The sequence below is a fragment of the Saimiri boliviensis genome, chromosome 12 (assembly GCF_048565385.1).
Source record: "Saimiri boliviensis isolate mSaiBol1 chromosome 12, mSaiBol1.pri, whole genome shotgun sequence".
Lineage (NCBI taxonomy): Eukaryota > Metazoa > Chordata > Mammalia > Primates > Cebidae > Saimiri > Saimiri boliviensis.
Window position 1 is genome coordinate 13,235,283 of NC_133460.1, and position 13,778 is coordinate 13,249,060.

The 13,778-nt window shown below is 56.8% G+C and overlaps 1 protein-coding gene across 2 annotated transcripts in view; it reads left to right on the forward strand.

The window, feature by feature from the left end:
- NSMCE1 (NSE1 homolog, SMC5-SMC6 complex component) overlaps positions 1-10,695 on the forward strand; it is a 38,940-nt gene extending 28,245 nt beyond the window's left edge. For both annotated transcript variants that reach the window (XM_010340810.2, XM_039477924.2), the window contains 6 exons: positions 1,849-1,970; positions 2,988-3,065; positions 4,125-4,271; positions 8,857-8,973; positions 9,872-9,992; positions 10,468-10,695. In XM_010340810.2, coding sequence (XP_010339112.1) covers positions 1,849-1,970; positions 2,988-3,065; positions 4,125-4,271; positions 8,857-8,973; positions 9,872-9,992; positions 10,468-10,547 — 665 coding nt within the window. In that variant the 3' untranslated portion in view covers positions 10,548-10,695. The remainder of the gene's footprint in view (positions 1-1,848; positions 1,971-2,987; positions 3,066-4,124; positions 4,272-8,856; positions 8,974-9,871; positions 9,993-10,467) is intronic.
- The last annotated feature ends 3,083 nt before the right edge of the window (positions 10,696-13,778 follow it).

Here is a 13,778-nt window from a genome sequence, read left to right on the forward strand (position 1 = left end):
TATGTTACAGTTTCACCACGTCCACATTCCACCCACTTATTAGGACTTATTTTTTATTTAAACTGCCTTTTAAAAACTTTACTGAAATGGAAGATTAGCTCCCCGCTGGGCTTTGTTCTCAGCTTTTCTGCGCTCTCACCGTCTGATCCTCTCATAGAGCTCATTGGCCTGGGTTGTCCTTGACTTTTTCACACGGCCACATCCTCCGTTGTCGCCAGCGTGACCTTTTTTTTTTTTTTTTTTTTTTTAAACTTTGTGAATCTTGAGTTATACAGGTCACTTAGAAATACCTCTGCCGGTAAGAAATCAAACACAGACACAGCGCGTGTACCCTCCAAGGACCCCTCATTTAGTCGCTTCCTGGCGATGGCCTTGGGCATCAGTCCCGTGGGTAACCTGCTGGGCCTTTTCCTATGGGACTGTTTCATGGGTTCTACTTCTGTTTCACACATAAATGTATCATATTGCCTGTTTTTTCCTGCATTTTTTTTTAGAATGATTTTCTAAGGCATGAATCTTTTGAAATTATTTTAATATATAAACACAGCGAAAACAGCAATACATACTCTTGCTTTAAAAAGTTTTGCAGCACAAGCTGGGCGAGGTGGCTCATGCCTGTAATCTCAGCAATTTGGGAGGCCAAGGAGGGCAGGTCACTTGAGGTCAGGAGTTTGAGGTCAGCCTGGCCAACATGATAAAACCCTGTCGGGCATGGTGGCGGGTGCCTATGATCTCAACTCCTCAGGAGGCTGAGGCTTGAACCCTGGAGGTGGAGGTTGTAGTGAGCCAAGATTATGCCACTGCACTCCAGCCTCTGCAAGAGCGAGATGCTGTTTCAAAAAAAAAAAAAAAAAAAGTTTCACAGCATAAAAGGGACACAAAGCTGGCCATGCCCTTCCACTGTTCTGTGCTCAGAGGCTTCCTGGTGCCGCAGAAGAAAGGCCCTGCTGTCACCGGCCACAGGCCCTGTGTGGTCTGGCTCCCTGCCACCACAGTCTCCCTGCCTTCCTTCCTTCCCTGGCTGATTGATGTCCATTCAGCGGAGCCCTCTGCAATACTGTGGGTGCCTCCTCCTCAGTCTGATGGACCTGGATGGCGGCCCCTGGGCTGTGAGCGTCCTGTGGGCAGGACCAGGGGAGGTGGGTGACAGAGAGGTCAATGCCCAGGCCTTGTGGTGTGACTCTGGGTGAGTCAGTGCACTTCTCTGCAACTCAGCCTCTTACTCTGTGCCAAGAGGGCTGCTGGAGGGTGGATTCATGACGACGAAAGGTATCGGGGACAGGGCCTTTCCATGCTGAGGGCTTGCTGCAAGCTGCCTGTCTCACCCTACTTGTTATTCTTACTGTCTAGCCCGGGCCAGGCATGTAATTGAACATAAGTGGATGTCAAATAAAGAGAGAAAGGAATAAAGCTCCAGCTAAGACACGTGGGGACATGCAGGGACAGAGGCCTCTCGCGGAGCGCTGGGGATGAGGTGGAGGGCTGAGATGGGATGGGATGCGGGTTCGGTGGGAGCTCAGTGCAGGCTCGGAGCATGTCGTCCAGTGATATGCTGGAGGTGCCGACTGGACTCTCACCAGGAGGCAGCGAGCAGACAGGAAGCCCGCAGCAGCCTCCGTGTTCGCAGATAGCATCTCCCCGGCCCCCCTGCCTCATGACGCCCTCCGTCTGTTGTCTGCTTGTCTTCTGAGTACTCCAGGAAGAAACAAGCCACGAGGCACTGGCGTTCACCCAAGAGGCTGTAGCCTCCGCCCGTGTCTGGCGTTGACGTCCCCTGTGTTGAGATGGGATGGAATGATTCAAGCAAGCCATCCCCCACCCCCCTTTTTCTGGTCTGTTTATTTCCAGGCAATGCCACCGTAGATAAGTTGGAGGACTTCATCAACAACATTAACAGTGTCTTGGAGTCCTTGTATATTGAGATAAAGAGAGGAGTCACGGAAGATGATGGGAGACCCATTTATGCGCTGGTGAGTGCCCGGCAGAGCCCTCTAGTGGCATTTGAGCGGAACTGGAACGCATGTCCCCGTTTGTAAAATGCTCCCTTCCTAGATAGGGCTGAGTGTAAGTGAAGTGGACAAAGAAACTGAGACCAGGCCGGCCCCCGACCCAGCCTGCCTTCCTGTGTGCACAGCAGGCCTCCGACGCCTGTGCTATCTTTCGGTTTTCAGGGTCGGGGTGACCAGAACTCGAATCTGGGACCTCAGTGCTCATGTCACTGCCCACACGGAGCCTCTGTCCGACATGGCAGCCTGTGTTTGCTTTGGTTCGATTTTGCTTTTGGACAGTTCTCTGCAAAGAAGTCACTCCAAATGTATGGAATATTAGGAATAAAGGGAGAAAATGGTTTTAAAGAAAGGGTAGGAGCGTCAGGGATTGCCACCCACTTGGAGCCTTCAGTGGTTTTCAGATTTACCCTCGCAGGTAGGGACCAGGGTGAAATACAGGAGTGAATACATGGAAGCTGGCATGCCCCATCCCTGGCTAGGGAACACCGCGGACTGGTAGAGGACATCTGGCTCCTCCCAGCCAGGCTATACTCCGAAAGGAGCACTCTGGTCCAGGGATTCCCAAACTCAATTTCCTGGAAAAAACATCACAGTCAGTGAACTGTGGGAATGCTGGTCAGACACAGCAGAGTAGATTTCTTTGCTACTGGACTTCTCAATGCCTTTTGCATTTGAATTTCCATTAACATGCAGACAAATCTCCCAAATTGATCTGAGTTTGGAAAATACCATGTACCCTTTGGAATTCTAAAACTTCTGAGAGTGCAGCACGTGGACTGAGCTAAAGAATAAAGTCTGTAATATATGCCTAGTTACAGATCCATCCCTGCGGCCCGCAGTGCCTGGATACAGGAGCTCAGTGACTGGCCAGAGACCGAGGAGGGGGTGGGAGGGAGGGAGGGAGAGCGCGAGCGAGACTGTGATGCGTTAACCGACACGAAGGGCCCAGCCTGACTGTCACGCGGACTTATTTCTTAGGTGAATCTTGCTACAACTTCAGTTTCCAAAATGGCTACGGATTTTGCAGAGAACGAGCTGGATCTGTTTAGAAAGGCTGTGAGTACAGTAATCCCCACGGCCCATTGGCCGGGCTTCTTACGGGAAAGTTCTGTCTCCATCGTTAGAAGTGGCAACTGGAATCTTCAAGTATCACTGGGGGTACATGGGCCACCATTGCTGTGTGAGAAAGGGCTTTGCAGGGAGATGTCACTGTGTACCCATCTGGAATTCACAGCTGCCAGGTGATAGCTGAGGGGGCCACCGTGGCTGCCTGGAAAGGAAGTGCTGGGCCAGGTGTGAGCCAGGTGTGAGCCCCAGCTGGATGGGCAAGAGCAGGGCCTCATGGGTAATGACAGGAGCTCCTGCCTGGCTGCTCCAAAGGCGGCAGCAGCAGCAGCATCGCCTGGGCGTTTGTTAGAAAGGCCAGGTCCCAGTCCCCGTTCTAGACTGCCGAGTCTGAATCTGCATTTTTGCCAGGTGGCCCACTGAATCGTTTGCACATGCACATTTGAGAGGCCCTGCTCTACCTGGCTTCAGCGCGATTTGCTCAGCCCTCGGGTCAAACACCTGGCCAAGAGTGGTTCTCAGGCCCAGATGCAATGATAACTGCAGAGGTGAAAAAGAATTCAGGCATTTCAGCCCTACTCTCGATCTGTCAAATCCAAATCTCTGAGAACCACGTGCAGGAATCATTCCTTGTAGATCTCTCCTGGGGGGACTATTAGCCGACAAGTTGAGGAGCAGGGGCTGAGCTGAGCACACACCTGTGTGTGTAGGAACCCGTCTTCCCCAGCGGTGCCTGCCTGCTGTCTCTCTCTCACTGCCTCTGAGGCCAGCCATGAGGCAAAGCGACGCTTTTTGATTCGGGGACATTAAGATGATTTATTTGGGATGATGTTATGGGAGTGACCTCTCAGATGTGAGTCAAAAGAACAGAACCCAGTCCTGGCTGTTGATGCATATTAATTAAATCATTTTTCTGGAAGGCCATGCCAGTGTACAGTTCTGCCTGTGATCTGAGTGGTTTTACTGTGTCCCTGCCAGACTTGGTGTTACCATTTAAAAGCTGTTTTGGCCAGGCTAATAGATGGGCATGGTACCTGCTCTTCCTTCCAGCTGGAACTGATCATTGACTCAGAAAGTGGCTTTGCGTCTTCCACGAACATTTTGAACCTGGTGGATCAGCTTAAAGGCAAGAAGATGAAGAAGAAGGAAGCGGAGCAGGTGCTGCAGAAGTTTGTCCAAAACAAGTGGCTGATTGAGGTACTGTGTGTCTCATGGTTTTCCCAGCCAGGCTCGCTTTTTCGAGTGAGTAACAGTATTTCTCCAAAATCATATTTGTAGCCAACCGATGTCTGTGGAGCCTGGCCTTCTCAGATCCCTTATCTGCTTTCATGCATTCCAGCACTGACCCCGTCAGGAGGACTTGGGCCCTGCCCCTCCCGCCTCCCACTCCCTGTTCACTCACATGATGTGTTCAAGATGCCACGGCCAGAAGTGGCAGAGCCAGGAGCTGCCTCCAGGGCTTTGGGCCCCAGGCTCAGGCCTCTAGTCCACACACTGAGAGGCAGTGCAGTTCCGGGCTGAGAGCATGGTTCTCATGTCTAACTCGGGTCTGGTCCCTGAGCCAGGTGACCTCATGTCCCTGTAAGAGGGCAGCGGCGTTTCCCCCTCGGGGCTGGGTGTGTAAGGAGCAGGAATGGGACCACACAGTAACATGCTTGCTCATGGGCTGCCTGGCTTGCGGGGGAGGCGGCAGAAGAATTGCCGACGTTACCACTAGTCATGGTCAGAAGCGAGTTCCTCAGGGCCTGTGCTCAGAGGAGGCACAGACAAGCTTCAGGAGAGGGGCTGTGACATTTGGGACAGGCCCCCACTGCAGCTCCCATTTCTGGATGTGGCCCCACCCCACGTCTAGCCCTCCTGAATGCGGCAGAACCAGTATTTCAGTTGTTTTTCCATGAGAGGCAGCCCTGTTTTTAAGAGCTCAGGGTTTGCGGAGTTGACCCCAGCTGTGCCCGCCCAGGTGCCCGTGCCCGCGCCCGTGTGCGTTGAGGACGTCCTGGTGTTGGGCCCCGCTTCCTCACTTGGTGGTCAGATTCTTGGCCAGAGGCTGCCGCTTGTGGCTGTGGTGATTCTCTGCTTCCATTTCAGGAAGGCTCGCCTCTGGGTTGGGGAAGTTTGGGTTCTGAGTTGCTGATTTCTGTGGAGGGTGGGCCTGTCCCAGGAACCTGACCCGAATTCAGTTCCCGGGGTACCTGATGGGTAGAAAGAGGTGGAGCGGTGACAGGGGGTGAGGGCAGAGGTCACGGGGTCGAGGGCAGGGCTGGGAGCTCCGGTGAGTGCAGGGCCTGCTGGGTACATTCCTGTAAGTCACATCTGAATGCAGCAGATCAAATGTTTCAGTTCTTTTTCCACAAAAGGCGGCCCTGTTTTCAGCAGCTCAGTGTTTGCCCGGTTGACCACAGCTGGGCCCTCCTAGGTGCTTGCTGGGGAAGTTTGGGTTCTGAGTTACTAATTTCTAGGTAGGGTGGGCCTGTCCCAGGAACCTGACCCGATTTCAGTTCCTGGGGTACCTGATGGGAAGAAAGAGGTGGAGAGGTCACAGGGGGTCATGTCTCTGAGGCTGCCTGCTGCCTGGCAGTGGCTCCCCTAGCTTTGTTTTTAGCTGACAGCTCAGGGGTCTGGATGCCATTGACATCGGACACCCTGAGAGGGGCAGGGCCGAGTTCAGGCACCGGTGTGGGGACTGCAGCTCCCCATCAATGGCTGTGTCGCTGTTTTTCTTCCCCTCCGGGCTGTATTTGACACTAGGGAATATTCTGTCTGCTTAGGTCAGGCGTCCCCAAACTATGGCCTGCGCCCCGGCCCCCTGAGGCCATTTATCCGGCCCCCCGCCGCACTTCAGGAAGGGGCACCTCTTTCACTGGTGGTCAGTGAGATGAGCGCAGTATGTGGCGGCCCTCCAGCGGTCTGAGGGACAGTGAACTGGCCCCCTGTGTAAAGAGTTGGGGGACGCCTGGGTTAGGTTATACATGACCGTTCTCGCTTGGGGTGCAGCCCCTTTTTAGGCCAAGTTCTTTTTTTTTTCCTTTTTTTTTTTTTTGAGACAGAGTCTCGATGTTGTTGCCGAGGCTAGAGTGCAGTGGCGCGATCTCAGCTCGCCACAAACTCTGTCTCCTGGATTCAAGGGATTCTCCCGTCTCAGCCTCCTGAGTAGCTGGGATGACAGGCATGCGCCACCCTGCCCTGCTAATTTTGTATTTTTAGTAGAGATGGGGCATTGCCATGTTGGCCAGGCTGGTTTCGAACTCCTGACCTCAGGTGATCCTCCCGCCTCGGCCTCCCAAAGTGCTGGCATTACAGGTGTGAGCCACCACGCCTGGCCATGGGCCAGGTTTTTTAAGGGCGGGGTTATACCTCTTCAAAGCTGATCTCCGTTGCAGAATGTCGTGCTGGCACCTCAGACACTCAGTAAATGCTTGCCGAATGGACGACCAGACAGGTAGATGAGGTTCCAGAGGAACCGAGTTAAAACTCACAATGTTACAAGAAATACACCTGCTCGTGACAGGTGGATTAGAACATAGAGATGCGTAAAGAAGTCCACCGAAGTCCCCTGTTGTCACAAGCCCCTAAAGCCGAGTGCCCCAACATCCCTAATCACAGCACTTTGCACCTAAGAGCGTGCGTGCCTAGCACAAGGCACAACCATTGCGCACAGGTCAGTGACACTCCATCTGTACTAAAAATGCAAAAAAAATTAGCTGAGTGGTAGCGGTCACCTGTAATCCCAGCTACTCAGGTGGCTGAGGCAGAAGAATTGCTTGAACCCTGGAGGCGGAGGTTGCAGTGAGCCGAGATGGTGCCATTGTACTCCAGCCTGGGCGACAAGGTGAAACTCTGTCTCAAAAATAAAATAACTAAAAAAAAAATGCATCTCATGCTCAGGCTGAACTTGAACATGTGCATTAGCGTCAGGTATTCCTCTGGGATCAGTGCGAGGTCTGTATCATCTTCCCGTGGGTGTTTATCGTGGGCCTGCCAAGTGCTGGGCCCCACAGCAGGTGCTGCAGACACAGGAGTGAGCAAAATGAGAGCTGCTGGCCGCTCTCAAGGGGCCATGTCTGGAGGGGGAGACGGTCATCCCACTGCAGTCCAGGTACAGACGGAAAGGAAACACGGCTTTATGACAGCTGTCCCAGAGAAACCGGCCCTCAGCTGCTGAGGAAGTGACACTCGAGCTGAAGGCTGTGTGGAGTTGCCTGGAGCCTGGGGTGGGAGGATCATCAGCCTGCAACCACCCTGTGGCCAGAGGGGCGGGTGTGCTCAGGAAGCTAAGGCCAGGGCCACTGGAGCACAGAGATTGCTGGGGCAAGCTGATGAGGAGAGCCCGGGGGATATGGGCATCAGGGACTTGGCTCTTGGACCTAAGGGTGGTGAGCCCTGGGGGCGGGTAGGAGGGGGGCGGTGGTGAGGAGAGAGTGACAGGGCCAGGCTTGTTTTGTATCGAGCACGTGGCTGGAGGAGAGTGGGCTCAGAGAGCAGCAGGAGCAGGGGAGGGTGGAAGAGGGCGGTGGCCGGGGAGAGAGGGTGCCTTGACGGATCTGGGAGCTTTGGGGAAGGTAACAGCCATAGGACCGAGGACCGAGGACCGAGGACGGCCTGGGGGCTGGTCACATCCTCCCATGCCCACAGCACTCGAAGGGCAGAAAGCCCCTGTGCACGAGCAACTGCCACGGTGCGGGGCACGTGTGCCTGGTGCCCAGGCCTCTTCCACTGCTCCTGCAGTGCACACTCCAATGGCACACCTCTGCCCCGTCTCCCTTCTGTGCCCACCCGGCCCTCCACCGGGGCACCAGAGTGAACGCACTGCGAGCCCAGGTTACACAAGCACACCCCCTCCACGCTGCACTGTGAGGATGGAGGCAGGAACGGGGTGGGGGCCTCTACCTGTCAGGAACGGAAGTGACAGCTCTGGCTTGTAAAAATTAGAAAATAACAGAAAAGGCTGTTGAGCACTCGGGTGACTCGCAGGCGTCAGTGACGCCATCTCCGGGCGCGGTTGACGTCCAATGCGTGAGCTGACTGTGGAGAAGCTGGAATCGGCCTGCATGGGTCCGTGTCCTGGGTCCCATGTCATTTGCCTCCCTTGGGCCCTCCTCCATGCTCTCCTGTGACCTGGCAGGAGGGTCAGCCTGGGGAGCTGCATTGCTCATGCACTGCCTTGCTCTCCCAGGGTTTTCAGCATGCATGATGGGTGGCCCGCCCCTGGTGTGGGAACCAGGAGGCCTGGCTTCCACTGGAGGCTCCACTGCCCACAGTGCGATGGGGCCCGTCTGCCCTCTGCAGACTCCCTCCAGCTCCACGTGTAAAGTGATGTGGCCGGAAGTGATCTCTGAGGGTCCCTGCTGCAGCTGGAGACAGACGTGCTGGGAGGCACCGGGGATGCTGCTCTTTGGGAGTGGGGTGGGGGGCTGATGGAAGCGGTGGGTGCTCGGGTTCGCACCCTGGGGAGACTGACCCTAGGGCCTCAGGGTCCTCACCTGCAGGAGGGCTGTGGCTGCTGTGCAGACGGAGCAGTCAGGTGTGAAGGCATAGCAGGTGCTGAGAAAAGGCGGGTATAGGGGAAGCTCGTCTCCATACCTTTTGGGTCTTTGCCACAGTTTCCCTTGCTGAGGCTCTGCCAGGGGGATGTGGCTGATGCCCACTGGCTGGAGTTAGGGAAAAGCTGCCTCGACCCTTGCATCCTCCTGGGCTCTGGGCTGTGGGATGGCAGGGGGAACAGAGGTTGGTGAGTGGAGAGAGGGCCTGGCTGAGGGTGGCTGCCTCCTGTGTGTCCCTGCAGAAGGAAGGGGAGTTCACCCTGCATGGCCGGGCCATCCTGGAGATGGAGCAGTACATCCGGGAGACGTACCCTGACGCAGTGAAGATCTGCAATATCTGCCACAGCCTCCTCATCCAGGTACCCATGGGACAGGGAGCAGGAGCTCACCGCAGGCCACCGGCTCCCCGGGTCTGCACACATACCTCCCGGCATCCTGGCCCTGAGCCCAGCCCTCCCTCACTCCCAGGCTTCCTCCTAGGAGATCTGGCCAAGACGGTCTCCCAGGACATGTCAGAGGCCGCCTCCCCACTGCGGCTCGCAGGGACGCGCTGTCTCCCCTCCTCCCGGCTCTGCTCTTGGAGTCCATGGGCTCTCGCTTATTTTATTCTTCTCGGGAAGGCTCTTCTGAGTCTTCTGTGCAAGCTGCATTGCCTTGGCAGTTGTGTGGTGAGCATCTGTATCGATGCTGCTTTCCTGAGTAGTCTGTTTCATGCCGATGTTTTGCAGGGCTTTGCGACCACTGAACCTGCGTGGACGTTGATGTGTCCTTTCAGTTTCGTTTCGCAGTTGTATTTTGTAATTGCAGTTGCTCTCATGGCCCTCGTACACCTGTATCCTTGGGCACCTGGTGATTATTTCCTTGTGTGGAGTTTCTGGGACAAAGTGCACTTTTTTTTTTTTTTTTTTTTAAAGCTTTTGATCCATGTTAGCAAATAACCTTCTGAAAAGCTGTGGCTGTCCACATGCCTCCTGTAGGATCTGATCTGAGTGCAGGAGCTGGCGAGCCCTTGGCTTCTGTCTCTGCGTTCCTGTACACAGGATTGTTTAGTGAAACCGACTGCAACGAACAAGCAAACAAACCAAAGGCTCCACTGCACTAAGGCGCTGGGATTGTTTTCAGTATTAATTAATCTGGGGCCCGGAAGGTAGCGCGATGCCTGCTGCCTGCCGACCATTCTCCTCGCGGCGTCCCCGGAGCTTTGCGGAGCCCTGAAGTGTGCACGAGCGCCACAGCCACTGGCCTTTCTTGTTTCAGGGTCAAAGCTGCGAGACGTGTGGGATCAGGATGCACTTACCCTGCGTGGCCAAGTACTTCCGGTCCAATGCCGAACCGCGCTGCCCCCACTGCAACGACTACTGGCCCCACGAGATCCCAGGTGCCTGGGCCGGAGGTGCTCGTGGGAGGGCCGGGTCAGCAGGACACTGGCCTGGCACTGGGGAAGCCTTGGAGACGGCCCCCGAAGGGCTCCACGGTGCGTGGGGGTCCGTGTTAGCAGCTTGAATCCTAGAAGCAGCCACTGCAGAAGTGAAGGCGGAGCTGCCCGCACCATTCCAGAGGGCTTTCCAGAACCCAGGAGAAATTCCTAGGCACAGGAGCACTTGCGTAGACAAGGCTCTCTCTGGTGGCCCTCTGAGGGGGCGTGAAAGCATGTCCACGGCTCCCTCAGTTTGTTCCTCTGTGGACCGGGGCTCGCTCTGCCTTTCTCCCGGGCTGGGGAGGGTTAGCAGTGGGAACGGTACAGGCCTAGACAGGGTCCTTGGCACAAGAGACGTCGCTGGTGGCTCGAGCTGCTGCCCCTGTGCCGCCAGCCCCTCTGTTCACTCTGTCTTTCCTGCCTTTTCTGTCTACAGAAGTCTTCGACCCTGAGAAGGAGAGGGAGCCTGGTATCTCAAAATTGAACAGAAAGGCCCTGCGATCCAGGCGGCATTAGCCGTGGTGCCCTGCTGGGGGGCTGGCCGCCTGGGGGGCCCTTCTTGGAAGGGAGGCATCTGTGTAGCAGGTTCCACACGAGTCACCTCTTTCTTCTTAACTGCCCCTGTCCGCAGCTTTGGAATAAACCATCCTGCAAGGTTGCTGCAGCCCTGCCTGTGGTCTCCAGCCCGTGTGTGAGGGTCCATGTCGTGGCCTTGCCTTCTTTCCTGGAGTTTGCTTGTCACTCAGACCCCCCTGGGTTTGGGCTCCAGCAGGTGAAGCCACCGGAGCCCCCAGCGGTGGCTCAGGGGAGCTCACTGTCGTGGCTCAGGGCGGCCTTGCCTCCAGTCCCAGCCGTGGCCAGCTGTCCCAGCAGGACTGGGCTGGCCCGAGCCTGGACGTGTGAGCCTTGGCTTCCTCAGTTCCCCACAGTCTGGACTCCGCCGGCCAGAAGCCCAATATGTCACTGGCCTGAATGGGCTGAGGCCGGGCGTCTGGGCAGGACGCGTGCTCTCCCTCCCTGGGCTCTCTGCTCCCCGTCAGTGCCCGGCAGCCCTGCCATCTAGCTGCCCCAGCCAGGACTGGGAGCTGGCCTCCATGCTGCCCCTCCCTGACCCTTCTGCATCCCACTGTCCCCAGATCCTGTCCAGCTCAGCTGCCAGCAGCCCTCCGGCCCCACCGCTGCTGCCTCAGGCTGAGCGCCAGCCCCAACCCACACCCTGCCTCCGTGCTCCCTGCGGAAGACCCCCGGACGCCCCCACTGTGGCAGCAGGTTGTGGCCCCTGGTGAGGCCCCTGCCCATGCGTCCCCGCCTGCCCCCACCCACTGCTCAGGGTGCAGCGCTGCCTTCGCCAGCTCCGGAGCCTCTGCAGAGCTCCCTGGGCCTGCGTGCCCATCCCTCTGGTATCTAGGTTTGTTCCCTGGCTGGCACCTGCTCACCCCTTGGCACTGCTCAGCTCCTCGCTCCCTGCACTTCCTCCGTCCTCACACTTGTGAAGTCCCCATCTTCAGGCCTCTCTTGAACCCCAGCGTCGGTCATGATGTTTCAGTCATGACAGAAAAGCCAACTCAGACTGGCTGAAACAAGGAAGGGCTGAACACAGGGGTCCCAAGGAGAGGCTTGGCCCGGGGGTTCCAGCGACGTCAGCACGCAGCCATATTTCTGTGTCTGCTGTGCTTTCACTGGGCTGGCCACATGCTTGGAGCCTACGTGGTGGTTTCCCGGAAATCCGGCTGCTTTATTCATGGTGGCAAAATAGCGGCCATGCTTCCGGGCCTCACACATCATACCCTAGTATCGGGAGGAAAGGATGGCTCTCACTTAGCGGCTCCCACGCCATTGCAAGCACCCTCACGGCCCACAGCTCCCCCATGGGCACCTGCGAGGTGGGGATGGATGATCGGCTAGCATTAGAAAATCAGACCCACTCCACAGAGAGGCGGGGCTGTCCCTCCCAGGGCACGTGGCTGAGAGCAGGGGCCTTTCCCAAAGCAAACTGAAGGTGTGATTGCGTCAATAGCCTTAGAGGCAGCGGGGAGTGAACTTGGGACAGTGAATTGGTGGCTGGCCGCCTCCGCTGAAGGCAGGAACACCCCACCTTGTTCACCTCCGTAAACCCAGGGTGGAGCCGGCATCCGGGGCTCCGTGAACGACTGACCCCTGCTGGTGGGAGGCTGACCCTCCCAGAACCGGGCCTGGACTCACGAGTCCCCAAGCCCACCTTCCCATCAGAGAGGCAGCCGGGGTCCCAGCCCAGCCCTTTGTCAGTGGGCAGAGACATGCCCACTGGTAAGCCCAGCGCATCTAGCCAGTGCCAGCCCTGGCCGGCCTCACCACAAGAGAAGTTTCTTAGAAGTGTATGAGGTGGCTTGCAGAAATGACAGGAAGGCAGGACCAGTCTAGAAAAGGCAGACCTTGGAATCGGGGGTGGTGGACGTCAAGACAATTCTGTCACAGCGGGGCGTCAGCCCCAGCCTGTCTGTGCTCCTCCCGACACACCCTCAAGATGCTGGTCGGTCCAGGGAGCAGCTGACGTTCCGGACCTTCCAGGACCACGCTCCCTGGGGCAGAGGTCATTCTCCAGAATGCAATCAGCATGCCGTTCTGGAACAATGGACGCCAGGAGGCGAAAAGCCAACCAGCAAATACCGCCTTCAGGAGAGGCCAGGGCAGCTCGGCCTGCCTGTGTCCCAGCTGTCCGCCTTCAGGAGGGGCGGGGGCAGCTCCGACTGCCTGTGTCCTAGTTGCCTGGTGCTTCTGGTCGTTTGTTCTTTGAGCTTGACTGAGTCCTGGTTGGGGACCCAGGAAGCCTCTGGGCACTTGGCCACTGGCAATACCGGCCCTCCTGCTGCTTGTCTCTCCTGCCTCCAGCCCCTCCATGATGATATCGACATGAATGTCCCACAACACACACTGTCACCCAAAACCGTCATGAGCGGCTCCAGGTGCTGGCCTGGCATTGAAGGCCTTCACTACCCTGCCTGCCTTTCTTCCACTGCCATGCTTCCCTGCCAGTGCCCCTGACCTTGTCACTCAGGAGTGATGGACTGGCCTGGTTCCCAGGGTCCCCTTCTAGGCCCTTGTCTGCACGGCAGCTGCAGACCCGTCCCTCCATGGCTGGGCCCCCCCAGTGCATTACTCTGCTGGTCCCCAGACCCCGTGGCCCCAATGCCCTCCTTCCTACCTACCTTCCCCTCCCTCTGCTCCAGCCGTCCTGGCTCCTCTTTCCCCTGTCCCCAGGCCGGGGCTTTCCTGTCCCAGGGCTGCTGGACCTGGTGTTGGGAGCCGGGCCTCAAGTCTCATAGCCAGTTCTGAATTCCTGGTCAAGCCCTTGCTCCTCTAATGTCAACTATCAAAAAACCCTGGTCTCACCAATCCATCCCTGGCTGCCATTTTCCACCCGGTCACCCTGCTCTGTCACCTGCTCTGTTGCCTTCATGGTACTTAACGGCATGACACTGTGTCATTTTATTCTTACGTCCTTATTGGACCTCCTGCCGTGGCACTGGAACACCACGAGGTCAGGGGCCTCATCTGGTCAGTGACAGGCATGCTGGCTGTGTCCTGTGTCCATGGTAGCAGTCTCAGTGTCCTGACAGCTGTGGCCACATCTCAGGTGGGGGCTCGTATATGTGTCTCTCCTTGGTCTGTGACTGTCTGGCGCTTGGGTTCCAAGCTGGCTTCAGAAGCCATCCTCGGGTTGGGATTCTTAGCAACACTGGAACCTCAGCAGGAAGGGGACGGGGCAGG